Raw genomic sequence first — 16,562 nt, forward strand, 5'->3', positions numbered from 1 at the left:
CCGGCGGCCCGGCCCCCCAGCACCCCCGGCCCGGCCCCCGGCCGCCCAGCACCAGCGGCGCTGGATTTTGCCGGACATGTCCGGCTTTTTGGGATTTCCCCCCGGACGGGGATTTGAGTCCCAAAAAGCCGGACATGTCCGGGAAAATCCGGACGTATGGTAACCCTATCTTAATATCTAAAATCTTATAAAAGAAAAAGACTTTCATTTTCACATTAAGCTATGAAGGGCAATAGGCTCTCTTGTCCATTTTTAGACTAGTAATGATTGCTTTATTAGTTTGTACAGCAAATATGTTCCTATAGGATGTATTACATGTGTGGATAACTTATGGGAATAGGAGATGAACTAGTTTAATTTTGTTGGATGCCCTAAAGTTTTAGAAAAATCCTGAGGTTCATAAGATAAGTGAGGGGGAGGGAGGAGGAACAGAATTTCATGTTGTTGTACTGAGTTGTGAACTAGTACAGTTTACTATCCAAAGACTTGATGCAAAACAACTGAAGTGGATAGAATTATTATCTAAACAAATGACTTAGCTTGCTTTGGTAAAATACCACCAAAGCCAAAAGGAGGAACGTAAGAGACAGAGAGAGCTTTTGTTACATTATTAAATAAAGTTTAAGAAAAAATTCCAAAAGGTTAACACTGCGAACAGAAGCTTAAAATTACACTCAAAACTGGTGTGCTGCCAGTTGCTTTTCGGATTCCAGTCAATGTATGTACAAATTCACCTCTTCTACTCTTTCAAATTCCCCAAAACAGTTTAGTCAAGCCTGTGGTAAGGTTGCTTTGCTGAGATTTAGGGTGCCAATTGGGATGGTTACTTTTTTGTGTGACGTAAACACTTGTTTACTAACTACGGGATAGAGACTAGCTAGTTATTTCACATATGCTCCTGCTTTAGAAGGATGAGTCGTTCACTATATACCTACAGTACCAGCAGTCTAGAAAAGAAAAGATTTTTAATGGGCTTTTGTAGCCTCTGTCTGTCCATCTTCTTGCCATAAACTTAAATAAACTCTTTTGGAAATAACCTAACTTACTAAATTGATGAAATGCCATTTTAAAGCTCACAATGTGAGAAAAGATGCATAATGGAAGCGTTATGATTTTTATTTAAAATCTACAAAGTATAGCATTATCCAAAGGGCCTGATTCAGTCTTTTCTGATTTACAAGTAATGTAAACATTTAGGGTGCCACTGTGACAGAAAGATCTCATGTTCTCAGAGACAGCATATTGTGAACTGTTTCAAATTTACACTAACTAACTAAATAATACATTTATTGGGCTTGAATCCTCTGAATATTTTAACAAGTCATATTCCTGACATGCACACTAGCAGCAATAGGTGGCTGCCCCCTCACCTATGTAACTTACTGTACTTTGGGATTCTTTTGTTTTTTCTCTGCAGAGACCCTCCTTGATGACTTCCTTCTCACGTACACGGTCTTCATGACAACCGATGACTTATGCCAGGCATTGCTGAGGCAATATCCTTCATTAACTGAAAGAGTTATGTATTTGTAGTCCTCATCATCTTTCCTACAGGAGTCACAACCACTCCCAGGGCTCCAGAGAGTGCAATGTGGGTATATTTGTACACCTTGCCAAGGGAACACTGCAGCCTGCTCCCCTTCATGCACCGAAACAGCTCCACTGATTGATTTGCCAGGAGAGAGCTCTGATCCTCATCTCCTACCTATCTTCATTTGGAAGATTTATACACCCTTTGGTGTGACTATATAAAAGACCCTAGCCCGTGTGGAGGAAGCTCCTTTTACCCACCACTATGCCCTCACTCCTGATATGTATTTGCTCAAGGGCAAGTGTCAATCTGGTCCTAATTTGCTATACAGTATTGTGTTAAGTAGGTTTGCCTCGATATTAATCCATGTATAAGAGAGGTTAAAAATGAAACTGGGATAGGGACTTTTTAAGTTGTGGTTGTGGAATATGCTATACATTCAAAGAGTTGCTTAGTAGATAATATATCTAGTTTTTATTGATCCACAAGCAGTGACCACATTTCATTTTCTTCCCTAAAAATTAGTAGCAAGCCACCACTAAGAACAGAAGGAAGGAAACCCCACCTTAAAAATGTATGTCTCAGACACTTAGACTGGATGAAAAATGAAATACTGTAACTAAGCCATATAATCAAACACACAGAAAGTTTAGACAAAGTTCTAAAACAGTGTTATCTTCAGAACTCCTTGGGGATATCTGCGTGAGATGGATCTTAACAGTTCATTGACTGTCATTTTCTTGGAACCGAGGAAATGACGCAATAAATGACATTTCATATTTCCCATTATATCTCATAATGAAATGTGCCACAAGAGGATAACATTTTTTAAAGTTTTATCTTATTAAGAATAGCCATCTGGATGTTTGGGAGGATAAATTATGCTTTTCACACACACGTTAAACTATAAACTATACAGAACGTATGCGTGTATAGGGGTTGCACATAAGAATGCTGGAAAAAGAGGACTACTGCCTAATATATAATACTCAGACACACAAAGAGAGGCCTGAGCTGTGGAGTTTATATTGGGATATGGATACAAAACTGAAATCTCCCAAAGTTCAGGTATGTTTAGGTTGGCATTCTGTTCATTACCCAGAGAGAAACTCAAACTAGAAATTTCAAATCCAGATTTGGATCTGAATTTCCCTAAAATTCAAGGAGTTTCAGACCAGGTGCTTTGTTTCATCTGTCTGTTATTACCCCCCCCACACACACACACACACATTATAGTTGCATGACTAAGCACTCAAAAATCAGAAATTCCAGTACTATGGTTGAACGTGCAATATTATTTCTGTCCCATGTACCGTGATACAGTCTTTAATTGTACGATCACATATATACACTTGTTACTTCTGGGGAAATTTTGTGCCACTGCTCGTGCACAGAATTCATGTCCCCCACAGATTTCTTTGATTTCCCAGAGAAATATGACTTTCTGACAGGGAAGCAAAGGGAAGCTGCAAGAGCAGTCATGCACCATTCCCTAGCAGAGCAGGTACATCATTTCAGGCACCTGGAGCAGCCAGCGGAGAGGTAAATCACCACGGGGCTGGAGACACCCCAGCCAGTAGCTCCTACCCTGAGCCAGGTTCAGCTGCTAGTCACAGCTGGGCTGGAGGCAGGAGAGGACAGGACTTCCTCTTCCCCTGCAAGGGGTGTCTGGAGCTGTGTCAAACCCACCCCCAGAAGCTTCCCCCAGCTGCAGGAAGCTTAGCATCCTCCCCTGCTTCCTGCCCCCATCACTCCTCAGCTGTGGGGGGAGGGGTCACTGTACAGATAGTTGCTCCCCCCATGCATCCGGACCTCTCATATCCAGACACCCCTGCCAAGCCTCACCGGATACATCCAGAACACCCCTAGCCCTCCATACCCGAACCCCACCTCACTGAACCTCTACCCCTGTATATGGAGCTCTCCTGCACCTAGACCCCCTGCCTTCAGACCCCCCACCCCTGCACCCAGACCATACCACTGCCCCCCAACTAGCTTCTCCCAGACCCCCACATCACCAAGCCCCACTCCCCCACCCCGAGCCCCTCCACACTTGGATCCTGCCTGATTGAGCCTGCCCCACACCTGGTGTGCCTGGCACAGAGGGGCCCCAGGGTGTTTCTGGGGCAGGCCCAGGCCTTGTGCTGTGTCAGGGTTGCGTGCAGCCTCACCGCTGAGTCCGTGTCCTGGGAGTCAGGGGTGGAGAGGCTGCAGGGTGATCTCCCACCTTTGTGCAGCCAGTGGCCTGTGCTTCCCACTGCCATGCTGGAGCCTCTGCATTTATTTATTGACAAATAAAACTTGCAGAATTTTAAAATATTGTATGCAGAATTTTTAATTTTTGGCGCAGAATGCCCTCAGGAGTAACTTGTATTCAGAACTGCAAAACATAACATATTCCCTTGTAGTATGTGACCACATAACCAAAGATTGTATTGTAATACAAAAGTTTATTAAGAAGGAGGTAAGATTGAGTTCAACCTCAACATGTTCATTTCCTTATTCTTTTTATTGCTTATCTGTGTACAATCATCAAATTAATATAGTTTTTCTTGTCTCATGTAAACACACACATGCACGTATATAATATACCTGTTTACGTTTATACAGATACATTAATTTAGCTTCCTCATCTTCTCATGTTCCTGATTTGAATTAAACAATACAATTAATAGTTTTTATAGAGAGTATACTTCATTATGAATTGATTAAATCCTACTTTCTTCCATCTGTAAATAGCTATATGTTGTGTATACATGACAACAATAGTGAACAGCCGGAGGAGTTAAATTAAAAGGGTAGTTAATATTCCTATATCTACAAAAAATCAATTATTAATTTAAAATATAATGTTTGAAATAGGAATGAAACCAAAGTTACCAACTCCTCCTTCCTCCCCCTCCCCCCAGCAGCCATGGGACAGTTCAACCCAGTGCTTTTTTTGAAAAAAAGTTTTATATGTTGGTTTATACTGACATTTGCAAAATACCATTACACAATTAGATTTAAACTTACCCAGACTGTGCTTCCTCTGCTATAGACAGCTCCCAAAAATACTCATATCTATATAATTTACGGATTTTAATGTGTGGTAAGGGGAAAATAAGTGGTGTATATCTTACAATGACCAACCTTTTAGAGATATGGTACAATATATTCTGTATCCCACTTTAAAGATGGAAAACATGTTTTTCAGGAAAATGTTCCACCTACCTCCATATGATGTGGACTGTTTTGTTTTAATTAGCTTGTTGCTGTAAAATGAACTGATTTGTCAAGTTTCAGTTTTTATAACATGATGCGCAAAAGTGTTCAAACAAATGATTCTCTATACTTGAGGAAAGAAAGAATGGGTAAGAGGCAGAAATAAGTAGATTGTGTGACGTGGCAATTTTCTCCTGTTGCTTTTACTTGCATTGTGACTGAGGGAAAATGGTCAAAATTGATCTCTTTTACTTTTTTTAAAATAATGTGTTATTTCCACTGATGCATAATTATATATTGGTGAACAGAAAGAATTCCTATGCTCCAAAATGTAATGTTTGTATTTAATGATTCATTGTCCTGCTTCCAACAGTAAATCATGTTTGCATCTATATCAGCTGCACAGAAAAGATATGACAACATTGTGTAATTCCTTTTAAATTGGTTTTCCTTTTATAGAATTGTGTCCCCCATCTATAAAGGAGAAATATATTCAAGTAGCAATGAGGTTCAGCTGACATTTCTGTAACTGTGTGTTTCATTCCTAAAAGTCGATAACCCTTCTCAATTTCCTAAACTACACAGGATAAAGTACTTAAGACCATATAGTATAGTGAAAAATTCAGCACTGCCAGGGGGATGGATTACATGACCTAACCATTCTTTTCCCCCCTTTAATTTCTAAATTTTAATGATACCCTAGGCTTTTGTTCCTTAACCTATTGTACCTATTGTGCTAAGAATGATCAAGGCAAGGAAGAAAATGCAGATGTTCCCTGTAGAAAACGAAAAGTCTTGCATTTGGTATCTCAGTGGACTTCTCTCTACAAAGACTGGTTACATGAAGATGAGCATTTAAAGCAATTTTTAAAGGTACTGTAATACTCACTGATGCACTTTAATACTCTATAAATAACAGATTCTCAGGTATATGTGTTGAAAATCCCAAATGAGAAAAATATTGGGCATAATTTTTCTTACCTTTTGAACTCTTTTATACTAGGTCAGTGATTAGGACATAAGTCCTCTCTGGCAATAGATGGAAACAGTATGACTAAGCAACCTTCTACATGTAAGAGGCTTAATGCCTCATTGATTTTTAAGTTTCAACTGAATATCTGTTATATGAGACACTGAAAATAAACACTGAGTTCTGATATGATATGAAACTTTTGTACAAAGGGTGGGTAAGCTTTAAAGGGAGGAGCTCTACACTAAAAAATTAACAGGTAAAGGAAATATCCACAGATGTACTCGTGTTCTTTACCAGTCTAGAACTTCCAGTCTGTTATTTGGAACACTGATTTGGGAACAGCATTTTATGCCCCTTTCAGCAAACACTGAGCATCTATTCTGTAGTGTTTGACAGGTGCTAGTAGATACCCTGGTAGTTCCTTTATGCATTTTGAGAAAGAAAGGGCCTCTCTACACAAGCACTTACTGTATGGCACGTATGTCAGTGCACACTAGGAACTTTTAGTGCAGATCAGCAGGGCCTACATGGATAGTTAGTGGGCGGCATGCTGGAGTACTGTAGATTTACATTCCAGCTTGGTGTGCAGTAAGTGCTTGTGTAGACATGCCCTAAATTTTTGCCTTACTTATGAGCAAGGAGTGTTCGGTTTGTCTGTGTGATGCATTCGTCTGCACCAGCAGGGTGTAACTTCTAGTGCATACTAGTGTGTCACACATTAAGTAGCCTATGTGGACCCTCCTGGTGTGCACTAAAAATTCACTAGTGCATGTTAATGTAATTGCTGTTTGAAATGGAACTATATTAACACATACTAGGGACCAGCAGAGTCCCCATGGGCTGGCTAGTGCATGATACAGTTTTGCACACTAGAATTTGCACCCCTCTGATGTGGACTAACTCACCGTGTAGACAAGCCCTTACTGTCCTGTTTCAGTGATTTCTAAATGCAACAGTAACTTGATTGTCATTAAAATAGTAATGGTATGTTGGGCCTAGATCTGTCCATTTCAGGGGTGGGCAAACTTTTTGGCCCGAGGGCCACATCTGGGTATGGAAATTGTATGGCAGGCCATGAATGCTCATGTCCCAGCCAATGGGAGGTTGGGGTGGCACTTGGGGCAGGGGCAGCATGCAGAGCCCTCTGGCTGCCCCTATTCATAGGAGCTGAAGCGGGGACATGCTGCTGCTTCCGGGAGCCGTGCAGAGCCGGTCAAGCCCTGGACCCTGATCCCTGTTGGGAGCTTGAGGGCCAGATTAAAACGTCTGAAGGGGCGGATGCGGCCCCCGGGCTGTAGTTCGCCACCTCTGGTCTATTTCCTACTTCTGATGGAAGGAAGGAATTCTCTTGGGAGACTGCCTGAGCTCCTTCTCCTTTCCTGAAGTAAAACTCTTTACCTTCATTTAGGGACCTGGTTGGGGGCACTTTCTGTTATGGATTCACTCATGGTAAACTTAAGAACCCTGCAGTGCTAAACTTGGAGAAAGTTTTGGGCTTCTTTGCTATTTAAGTTCCTTGTGACTGATGCAGAGCACATAGAAGTAGGGGCCCAGGGCTTCTTCTCTAGGGGCATTCCATGTGTAAAACAGTGCTAGGAGTTGGGCACCAACTGTGCCAACAATGGGGGATTTACATTTTATTAAATGTTGGTTTATCTTGTAAGCCCGTGGGGGCAGGGGCTGTCTCTTTGTTCTCTGTTTATGTACAGAGCCAAGAACTTTGGGCTCCCATCCCTGACTGTGGCTTGAGGTACCACCACAGTACCTGTTCTACTAGTACTACTACTACTAATGTTCAGTTGGTCTAAATTGCACCTGAAAAAATTGCATATGAAATTGCAGTCCAAAATTATTTATGCCCACAGTTTGTAAAGTTGGGCTCATAATTTGGCCTTTAGTATATGATCCCCACTTGCTAGCCAGGAAAAACTCTGGGTATAGAAGATCAAAGAGAAAATGTTCACCTCCATAATGACTTCAAGCATCAAAGTCAGTATAATTTGTTTACCTTTAGATCTAAGGTCAAATGTCTTCCATAATTAGTTGAAGTTCTCAGAAAGGTTTGAATAATGACATTCAGGAAATGCAAAAAATCAAGAACATAAGATTTATTTGTTCATTAATTTGAGACTAGGAGCATCTTGTCATTTCCGTGTGAGAGATTTTGGGACTAGAACATTTTTGGATGTAAATGCAGAAAATAAATGAAAATACTCCTAACCTTAGTAGTCAGAACAATTGATTAATTATTATTACTGTCATTGTTTTGATCGAGTGATGATGGTGTGATCTGTTTTCATGCTTAACAGTAGATTGTTCTGAGCTAAACCAGGTTTGAAGTAACAAACAGAAGTGCCATTTTAAATCTTTCCACAGACTGATGAGTGCTGACACCTTAGTGCTATCCTTTGGTGATGGTGCAAAGAACACTTCTCTGTACAGCAACCAGACACTGACTGGTTTAGTTATTTAAAGAGGAACTGTCTGCATTACAGGACCCATTTTAAAACATTCCTGGAATTTATTTTATTAGGGTAATGCTTCATTTGAGGGAAGCTGCTGATATGATGTATAATATTTCTTTCAGTCATCAGATATGTGCAGATACCCTTTTTTTATTTTTCAGACAATATACAGAAATGTGTTAGATGATGTATATGAATATCCCATACTCGAGAAGGAATTGAAAGAATTTCAAAAGATACTTGGACTGCATCGTCGTCAGTAAGTATTGATTATTTTGGTCAACCCTCATTTTTTTGGGTATAATTTACTTTTTTTTATTTACATTTTTCTTCAGCACAGAGAAAGACAAAAGGATAAGTAATATAACTACAATACAAGGGAAACAACCTTTCTTTTTACATATAACCTTACAAATAACCTTTCTTTTTACATAAAGCCAGATTATTCCAATTTTTCTCATGATGTAGAGTAATGCAATTACTCCCATTAATTTTTGTGAGACTACTTGTGAAGTAGAGTACTACTCAGTGTGAGTAAGTGTGGCATTTGTCACAGTTATTTTTAGTAAAAGTCACGGACAGGTCACGGGCAATAAACAGAAATTCATGGAAGCCTGTGAGCTGTCCCTGACTTTTACTAAAAATAACTGACAAAATGGGGAGGCAGGAGGGTCCAACACCCACCGCTGCTGGAGCTCCGGGATCCTCCCCACTGTCCATGGTGGTGGAGAGCACCGGGGTGCCCCCTGCCGCCCACAGCGGCTTGGAGCTCCTGGGTGCCCTCTTCCACCCTGCAGTGACCTGGCGCTCTGAGGCCCCTGCCGGCTGACTGCTCCACCCTGGCTGCCCCGGGGCTGAAGTGGAAAATGTCACAGAGGTCTCTGGAAGTCACAGATTCTGTGATCTCCGTGACAAAATCTTAGCCTTACCAGTAATTAGCAATGAATTATTTAAAATAACTGATACAATATACTGTATTGTTTGTGAGTGGGCAGGACTTTTTACCATGAAACATTTACTCAACCCTCTTTTGCAACTAATATAGCAAGTTTGTTCTTTAATACTAATTATGTTTTTTAAAGACATTTTAATGCATATGTTTCAAGTAAGTAGAATTTTTTTTGTTATTTGATCATCTTGAGATCAAAGAGAGCTTTGACATTGACTGTGACCAGTTCTTATCCCTAGGGATGAATCTCTTCTTAGTTTTCTGTAGCATCAAACAAGTTTGTAGCACTTATATTTTCATCCCAGATTATATGATTAAACAAATCGTTTCAATCTATTAAAAGCAAGTCGTTATCCAGCAATTGTTACTCTTATAGCCTCAAAAGTCTGTTTTGCAATCGCTCATACCATGCAACTTTCACAGTGTGGTGTAATTAGATATTTTGCATTCAAATCTGTGAAATCAGTGTTTACATGGACTATTTCACTCTTCCCAGGGTTTACTACGTTTCTGTGATTGGGTAAGCTTGCTAAGGGGGTCACTAGGTCAGAGGTAGCCTGAGCGCTTGTCTACATGTGGAATTATTCAGGAACAGCTATTACTGAATAACTTCATGTTGTGGACTCTCATATTCTAAAACAAGAATGCCTTGCTCTTATTTAGCTTAACTGTTCTAGAATAAGTGTGTCTACACATGGAGTTATTCAGGCATAGTTGTTACTGAATAGCTGCATATGTAGACAAGCCCTGAGTTTAAAGGAATTTTAACTTTACATATAATCTTTGAATTTGGCCCTCAGTGTCAGAAACAGAAATGGGTCCCAGAACTCCTGACTCAAGTTCCCTGATTTGACCACTAGTCCATGCTCTGTCTTGTACTGGCATATAAAAATGTGAATGTTCATAGTGAACCAATTTGCCAACTACACTGTGCGCACTGAAATACGTTAAAGGATGTTGACAGGATACACCTTTTGTAAATGTACACCTCAGCTGATGTAAATCAGCATAGTTTCACTTTACATAAGCTGAGGAATTGGCCCTAAGGTTTTTAGTGTAGTATGCTACGGCTTGATCCTGTGACCTACTAACTTCTTCCTGGGTGCAACTGGGTACTGAAGGAACTCTGCACTTACTTTATAGTGACTATATTATGTTATAAACTTTTGGCTGGCTGCAAATTCCTTTTCTAATCTTTGGATAGAATGAATAACTCAAATTATCCCTTTTGTTTCAGCACCGTAGATGAATATTCACCTCACAGAAAGGTAATACAGGGTACATATATTTGACTTTTACATTGATTTCTTGCTCATAACCTCCCCTCCCCTCCCCTCTCTTGGCTTCTCCTCTTAATTAAAAATGACCACTGGCCAAAAACATGACAGGACACATCTGAGAGTCTAGGCCTGCAATGTTGCTAAAAGCTTTTTTCCCCCTGCCAGCACAGCTTTGGTTTCAGCTGTGTGTGCTGACCTAAAGTGGCTGTGACATTATTAGCATTTTAACAACATGTTTTGAGATGTCCGAATTCAATCGGAGCCTAACAACATACCCCTTCCTGGCTGGATAGATACAGGTTTGAATTCAGGAAGACAGACACAAACAAATCTAGCAAAGACAAAGACTACAAATGTCAGGTAGTCAGAGTAAAGGGAGTTGTGCTGGCAGGGACACATACAAAAAGAGAGAGAGAGAGAAAAATGAATTTGTGCCTATTTAACTAGAAGGAAAGGATGCAAAAGGGGGATGTCAACATAAGAGCTACATGGCAGTGAATTGCTGGGCTCATGAAATTCACTGGACTGAAGTTGAAGTGTGTAATAAGCTTAAAAATGTTATTTTGGAAATGTAGAAAGCAGAAAATGAGATTGTAGAGAAATTGCTGACTAGGCCAACTGACAGTTGCTATTTAGGACAGTGTGTAAGAAATGAACTGTGAATGTGATTAGAGTCCCGTGCAATGTTTGCACTGCTTAGCCTAGACATGTCTAATTTCCTCTGAATTCCCCACCTCTACTGTTGTTAAATAAGGCAACTCCCACTTTATTTGTCCAAGAATGGATGGGTGGATTTCCTATAAATACATTTTGGCTAGACTTCTCTAGAGCATTCTACATGCAGTTATTGCTTTGTAAAGGGCAGGAACACATACATTCATTGTTCGGTTTTTTTATTTATTTATCCCGTTTTAGAATAAAGCCTTTTTCCACCAATTCAGTCTCAAGGAGAACTGGCTCCAGCACAAAGGAACCATGAATGAAACAGAGGAAAGTAAGTATGATTTAGAAGCAGTAGAGGAAAAGCTCAGTGCAACACCTCTAAATATTGGTACAAGAATATTTCTACATAAAGGCTTCCCTTAAGGAACACTTTCAATTATAAACTTACAACTTCTGAATAAGAACCTGGAGCTATAAAAGAAGAAAGATTTAATGCAGTGAGAATACAGTTCTATCTGCTGCCTTATGCAGGGCTTCAACTGTAAAATGATGTCTCAGGGGCTCCTTTTTTCCTCTTCCCTCCCCACCCCAACATCTTAGTAATAAAGGTATGTGACTCACAGGAGTGCTGGCAAGAGATTGGACTTTTGATATGGCTCCAGATTGCAAAAGGTTAACATTCCTGTCACCTGAGGGCTTCTGGCTCCAGTATCCATTGTTACAATCTTCTCCCTCCAAACTCGTTTGCAGGTGGAATGCAACACGCCCCTTCATGTTAATATCATCCATTACAAAATGCACTTCGCCTTCATTGTTGGTAATGCAATAATAAAGTGAAGCATTACATATTGACAGCCTTTTGGGAATGAGGGAGAGAGGACAATTGTATCATGGCTCCAGATTGTTGTGTGAGCTGAAACTAGTGTGTATAGAGACACTAGACCCGTGCTTAAGCAGAGAAAACCAGAGTGAAGTCCCTCACTTTATGAAGTCACTCCTGCAACATTTTCTAGTCCACCACGGTAACTGAAGGCCCAACAACTCTACAAGTTCAACTCAGATCAGAGTATAATTAATGCCCATTTATGGTTATCATAACTGTGCTCTTTAAATATTCAGATAAGTATTTCTCTGTGGTGCTCTCTAGGGTTGCCTTATACTACCTAACTTTTGGCTTGACGTTCAGATTTGTTGGGATTTCAGGCCCACAAGACAGCCCCTAAAAATTTCACGGTGAGATCCTCACCCCTGCTCTGGCTCCTTTATGACATATAAAAGGGCCAGAGTGGTATAAAGGGACCCTCAAAGCCCCATATGCAGCTGGAGGAAGATTCCCTTGAAGTAGGAACTGAAGCAGACAGTCATAAGACTTGCACCCTTGGCGTGCCAGGATGCGGTGCTGTGGTCAGGAGGGACATGTCAGGGCTGTGGATGCTGCAGGTAGTGTTGCAGTCCATAGGGCATCCTGGGGAGGCTGCTGTAACTTACACAGACCTCCAGCTCGGTCTAAATTATGCTGGAGGCATCTTCGGCCTGGGGACCAGCCCAGGATCAGAAGAGTGCAAAGGTGATTTAAAACTAACTTAGTCCACACCCTACTTCCCCTAGACTATGAGTTCGGTTCTGCGCTTCTTAGAGGAAGTGCAGCATGGCATCTCTAGATTTTCAGTGGTTCCATAGCAATAGCAACCACAGATCTGACATTTAAAATACCAGTGGGGAATAGAGTTTGGGCAGGCCATAAAGATGACAGTTAAGAGTACCTCACATCTAGTGTGGTCCAGATCCATTTAAAGTAAGGGAGACGTTATTGGCCCAATTTAAAATTAAAGATTGTGTTTGCTGTTGGTCCCCCCTCACCGCCTCTCCTCCCCTCCCCCAAATGGCAGAGAATCCTGGAGGAGGGGAAGACATTTCAGCCAGGAGGAAAATCACTGGCTTTTCTGGTAACCATTGTAGGCAGGTCTGATAACACTTTCCATATGGAAGTCAAATAATCCTGTCAATTCCCACCCCGTCCCTAGGGTGACCAGACAGCAAGTGTGAAAAATCGGGACAGGGGGTGGGGGGTAATAGGTGCCTATAGAAGAAAAAGCCCCAAATATCGGGACTGTCCCTATAAAATGGGGACATCTGGTCACCCTACCCCCCCCCCCCCCCCTTTTTTTTTTTTTTTTTTTACAGCTGGTATCATAAAGCCAACGTGTACCTTTTCATAACTTTTAGCTATTCCAAAGAGAGATTCTGTCACAGGATGAACACTTGATTTACTGCCTGCCAACAGAGACAAGCTAACAAAAAATTCTTAAATCAACCGACTGAGATTTTTTTGTAAGGGTTAAAACTTAAGGTTGTCTCTCCTCCTCTACTTCAAAACAACAAAATTGTGTGTTTTTTTCACTAGAGTAAAGTTGCTGACCAATGTCCTCTAGTGTAGCGTAAGTTAATGAAAATGCCTTGCAATTGTAAAGGTTTGTGAAGCAGAGGCAGAGCTATTGTTGTATACATCTGTCAGTAGAGACAAAAGAAATCTCATTTGTAGAGGAGAGAAAGGATCATCTCTATACTTTTGTTGTCTCAGTCTGTCTGTAGGAAAACAGACTAAATTATAGGTAAATAAACAATGTTTAATGAAGCACCAAAGTGAGTACAAAATAAAGACCATTCTGGTAGTGAGCTTCATTGACAGATGATGTCATTTTTGAAATACTGTTTATACATGTCTGCTGCTATGTTTCTCCTCTCTTATATTACTACCACAATCCACATGACTGACTAAGATTTCAGTTCTGCAAAACCTGGATGCCTGAACTTTTGTAACAGAAACAAAAAAGGTGCTAACTGAGCTGATCATATGATGATGCGGTTACTGTCATGCCAGACAAACCCATTTCAAGATAGACCTTTGAATTCTTTCTCCTTAGACAAGCTGAAAGGTTATAACTGAGAGTTATTGAGTACCTGAATCTCCCTTTGACTTCAATGGAAGTTACAGGCACTTGGGCACTTCTCCAGATCAGTCCCTTACAGGTGTGAAGCACATGTTCCAAAAAGGAACTGTACTTGAACTAAGAACAGGAGTACTTGTGGCACCTTAGAGACTAACAAATTTATTTGAGCATAAGCTTTCGTGGGCTACAGCCCACTTCATTGGATGCATAGACTGGAACATATAGTAAGGAGATATATATACACATACAGAGAACATGAAAAGAAAGGGAGCAAAAATCAACAGCTGAGCTTGAAAAGGAAAAAGAGAGAAGAGGAAACTTGTCTTCAACGTATCCAAAAGAAGTGTTCGAGAACACCTGCTCTGCAGTAAATACCTACAGGAATTCTAACTGTATGTTGGTGAAGCACTATACTGTTCTTTATTATGCCCTTGAGATTTCCCAGGGAGAGGAGGAAGGGAAAAATGATGATGATTGTGTTAAGAGGTTATTGTGCTTGTAGGTCAATGTACAGCAACTATCAAAGATTACTGTCAAACGGAATAACAGCCAAGGCATTGCCACAGTTTGGTTTGTTAAATTCTTCCACCTCCTAGTAGTATGTGTTCTCATCTATTTATGGACATTTCTTTCTTCCTTTGTGCAGTTTTCTGCCGTGTGTATATAACAGAACATTCCTATGTCAGCATAAAAACTAAAGTATCCACTTCAGCTCAGGAGATACTGAAAATTGTAGCGGAAAAAATCCAGCATGCAGAGGAGGACCTGACTCTGGTTACCGTCACATTCTCTGGGGGTAAATAATTTTCACTCATCCTACCTTTTACTGTATCGCATCTATAAAAAGATAATGGACATTTTCAAGTGCAAGGATGTAACTGTTCCAGTATGGGTCCACAGCTGGATGACCATTGTAACAATAAGGAGCTGCCTACCAGAGAGTTGTTTCCATGACAACAGCTAATTCTTGGGTACAGTAGGTTATTGCATTTCCTCACCAGGATTGGAGTGCAAAGGACTTTCAAGTGATTAGAAATACATTATAAGGGTTTTCCACAGATAAGCCTCCTAGTTTCATATTTAAATGAACTTGGGAAGGTGCTGAGGTCTGACTTGCCTTAAAATGAGGATGAGTAGCATTGTGTGCTAGTGGGATAAGTTATGAATTTTCTGTAATGGGTGGATGGGGGAGGGGTAGAAAATGTGTAAAATATAGCTATTCGAAGCAACCTACGTAATATTTTCTCTGATTAAAGGCTGTTGCGATTATTCTAGTTTGTAGCTTTTTTTCTTCTTATTATTTTAGTCTTTCTTGCTTAACAAAGAAAGGTTTATTGTCTCTTTCAAGGGAGATCACACAAATTACAGGCTGACACTATTGATCTATTTGACCTGCCTGGCCCCATCGTTTCCTTTGGTGTCTGTCAGCTCTTAAGATCTTTGGGAAGCTGTTTTGCTTATAGTTAGGGCCCTTCCAAATTCGTGGCCATGAAAAATACGTCATGGACCATGAAATCTGGTCTCCCCCTGTGAAATCTGTTTTTTTATGTGCTTTTACCCTATACTATATAGATTTCACGGGAGAGACCAGTGTTTCTCAAATTGGGGGTCCTGACCCAGACGGGAGGTGCAGGGGGTCACAAGGTTATTTTAGGGGTGTTGCAGTATTGCCACCTTTAGTTCTGCGCTGCCTTCAGATCTGGGTGTTTGGAGAGCGGTGGCTGTTAGCTGGGCACCCAGCTCTGAAGGCAGCGCCCCGCCAGCAGCAGCACAGAAGTAAGGGTGGCAATACCATACCATACCATACCACCCTTATTTCTGCGCTGCTGCCTTCAGAACTGAGCGGCTAGAGAGTGGCAGCTGCTGACTAGGACCCAGCTCTGCAGGCAGCAGTGCAGAAGTAAGGGTGGCAATACCATACCATGCCATCCTTCCTTCTGTGCTGCTGCTGACAGCAGCTCTGCCTTCAGAGCTGGGCTCCCAGCCATCAGCCGCTGCTCTCCAGCTGCCCAGCTCTGAAGGCAGTGCTGCTGCCATCAGCAGTGCAGAAGTAAGGGTAGAAGTACTGCAACCCTTCCCCCATAATAACCTTGTGACACCTCCCCCTCAAACTCCTTTATGGGTCAAGACCCCTACAATTACAACACCATGAAATTTCAGATTTAAATATCTGAAATCATGAAATTTACGATTTTTAAAATCCTATGACCGTGAAATTGACCAAAATGGACCATGAATTTGATAGGGCCCTACTTATGGTATCCCTTTGTTACTCTTAGTGAATAAAAAGATGGTGATTTAACTAGTTGCATAAAAATAAGAAGCTGGATCTACAAAAGAGGCTAATGAATAGATTTAAAATATATGGGCCAGGGCCTCAGCTGGCATAAATTGGTGTAGCTCCATTGAAGTTGAGGATCTAGTCCTATAATGTACACACCTATATTTGCTTTTAAATAAATCTAAAATGGATAAGTACAATAAATTATACATTAATTTATCTGATTCAAAGCATAAGGTCAAATTCTCCTACCCCCATGCAGATC

General features: G+C 40.9%; 1 protein-coding gene across 3 annotated transcripts in view; it reads left to right on the forward strand.

The window, feature by feature from the left end:
* The window catches only part of RAPGEF5 (Rap guanine nucleotide exchange factor 5), a 229,185-nt gene that overhangs the window by 180,224 nt on the left and 32,399 nt on the right, over positions 1-16,562 (forward strand). For all 3 annotated transcript variants that reach the window (XM_026649327.2, XM_029910987.1, XM_029910988.1), the window contains 6 exons: positions 1,418-1,496; positions 5,464-5,608; positions 8,335-8,432; positions 10,360-10,390; positions 11,318-11,396; positions 14,663-14,812. In XM_026649327.2, the coding sequence (XP_026505112.1) occupies positions 1,418-1,496; positions 5,464-5,608; positions 8,335-8,432; positions 10,360-10,390; positions 11,318-11,396; positions 14,663-14,812 (582 nt within the window). The remainder of the gene's footprint in view (positions 1-1,417; positions 1,497-5,463; positions 5,609-8,334; positions 8,433-10,359; positions 10,391-11,317; positions 11,397-14,662; positions 14,813-16,562) is intronic.

Source organism: Terrapene carolina, unplaced genomic scaffold (genome assembly GCF_002925995.2).
Source record: "Terrapene carolina triunguis isolate 2854851 unplaced genomic scaffold, T_m_triunguis-2.0 Scaffold84, whole genome shotgun sequence".
Taxonomy (NCBI): domain Eukaryota; kingdom Metazoa; phylum Chordata; order Testudines; family Emydidae; genus Terrapene; species Terrapene triunguis.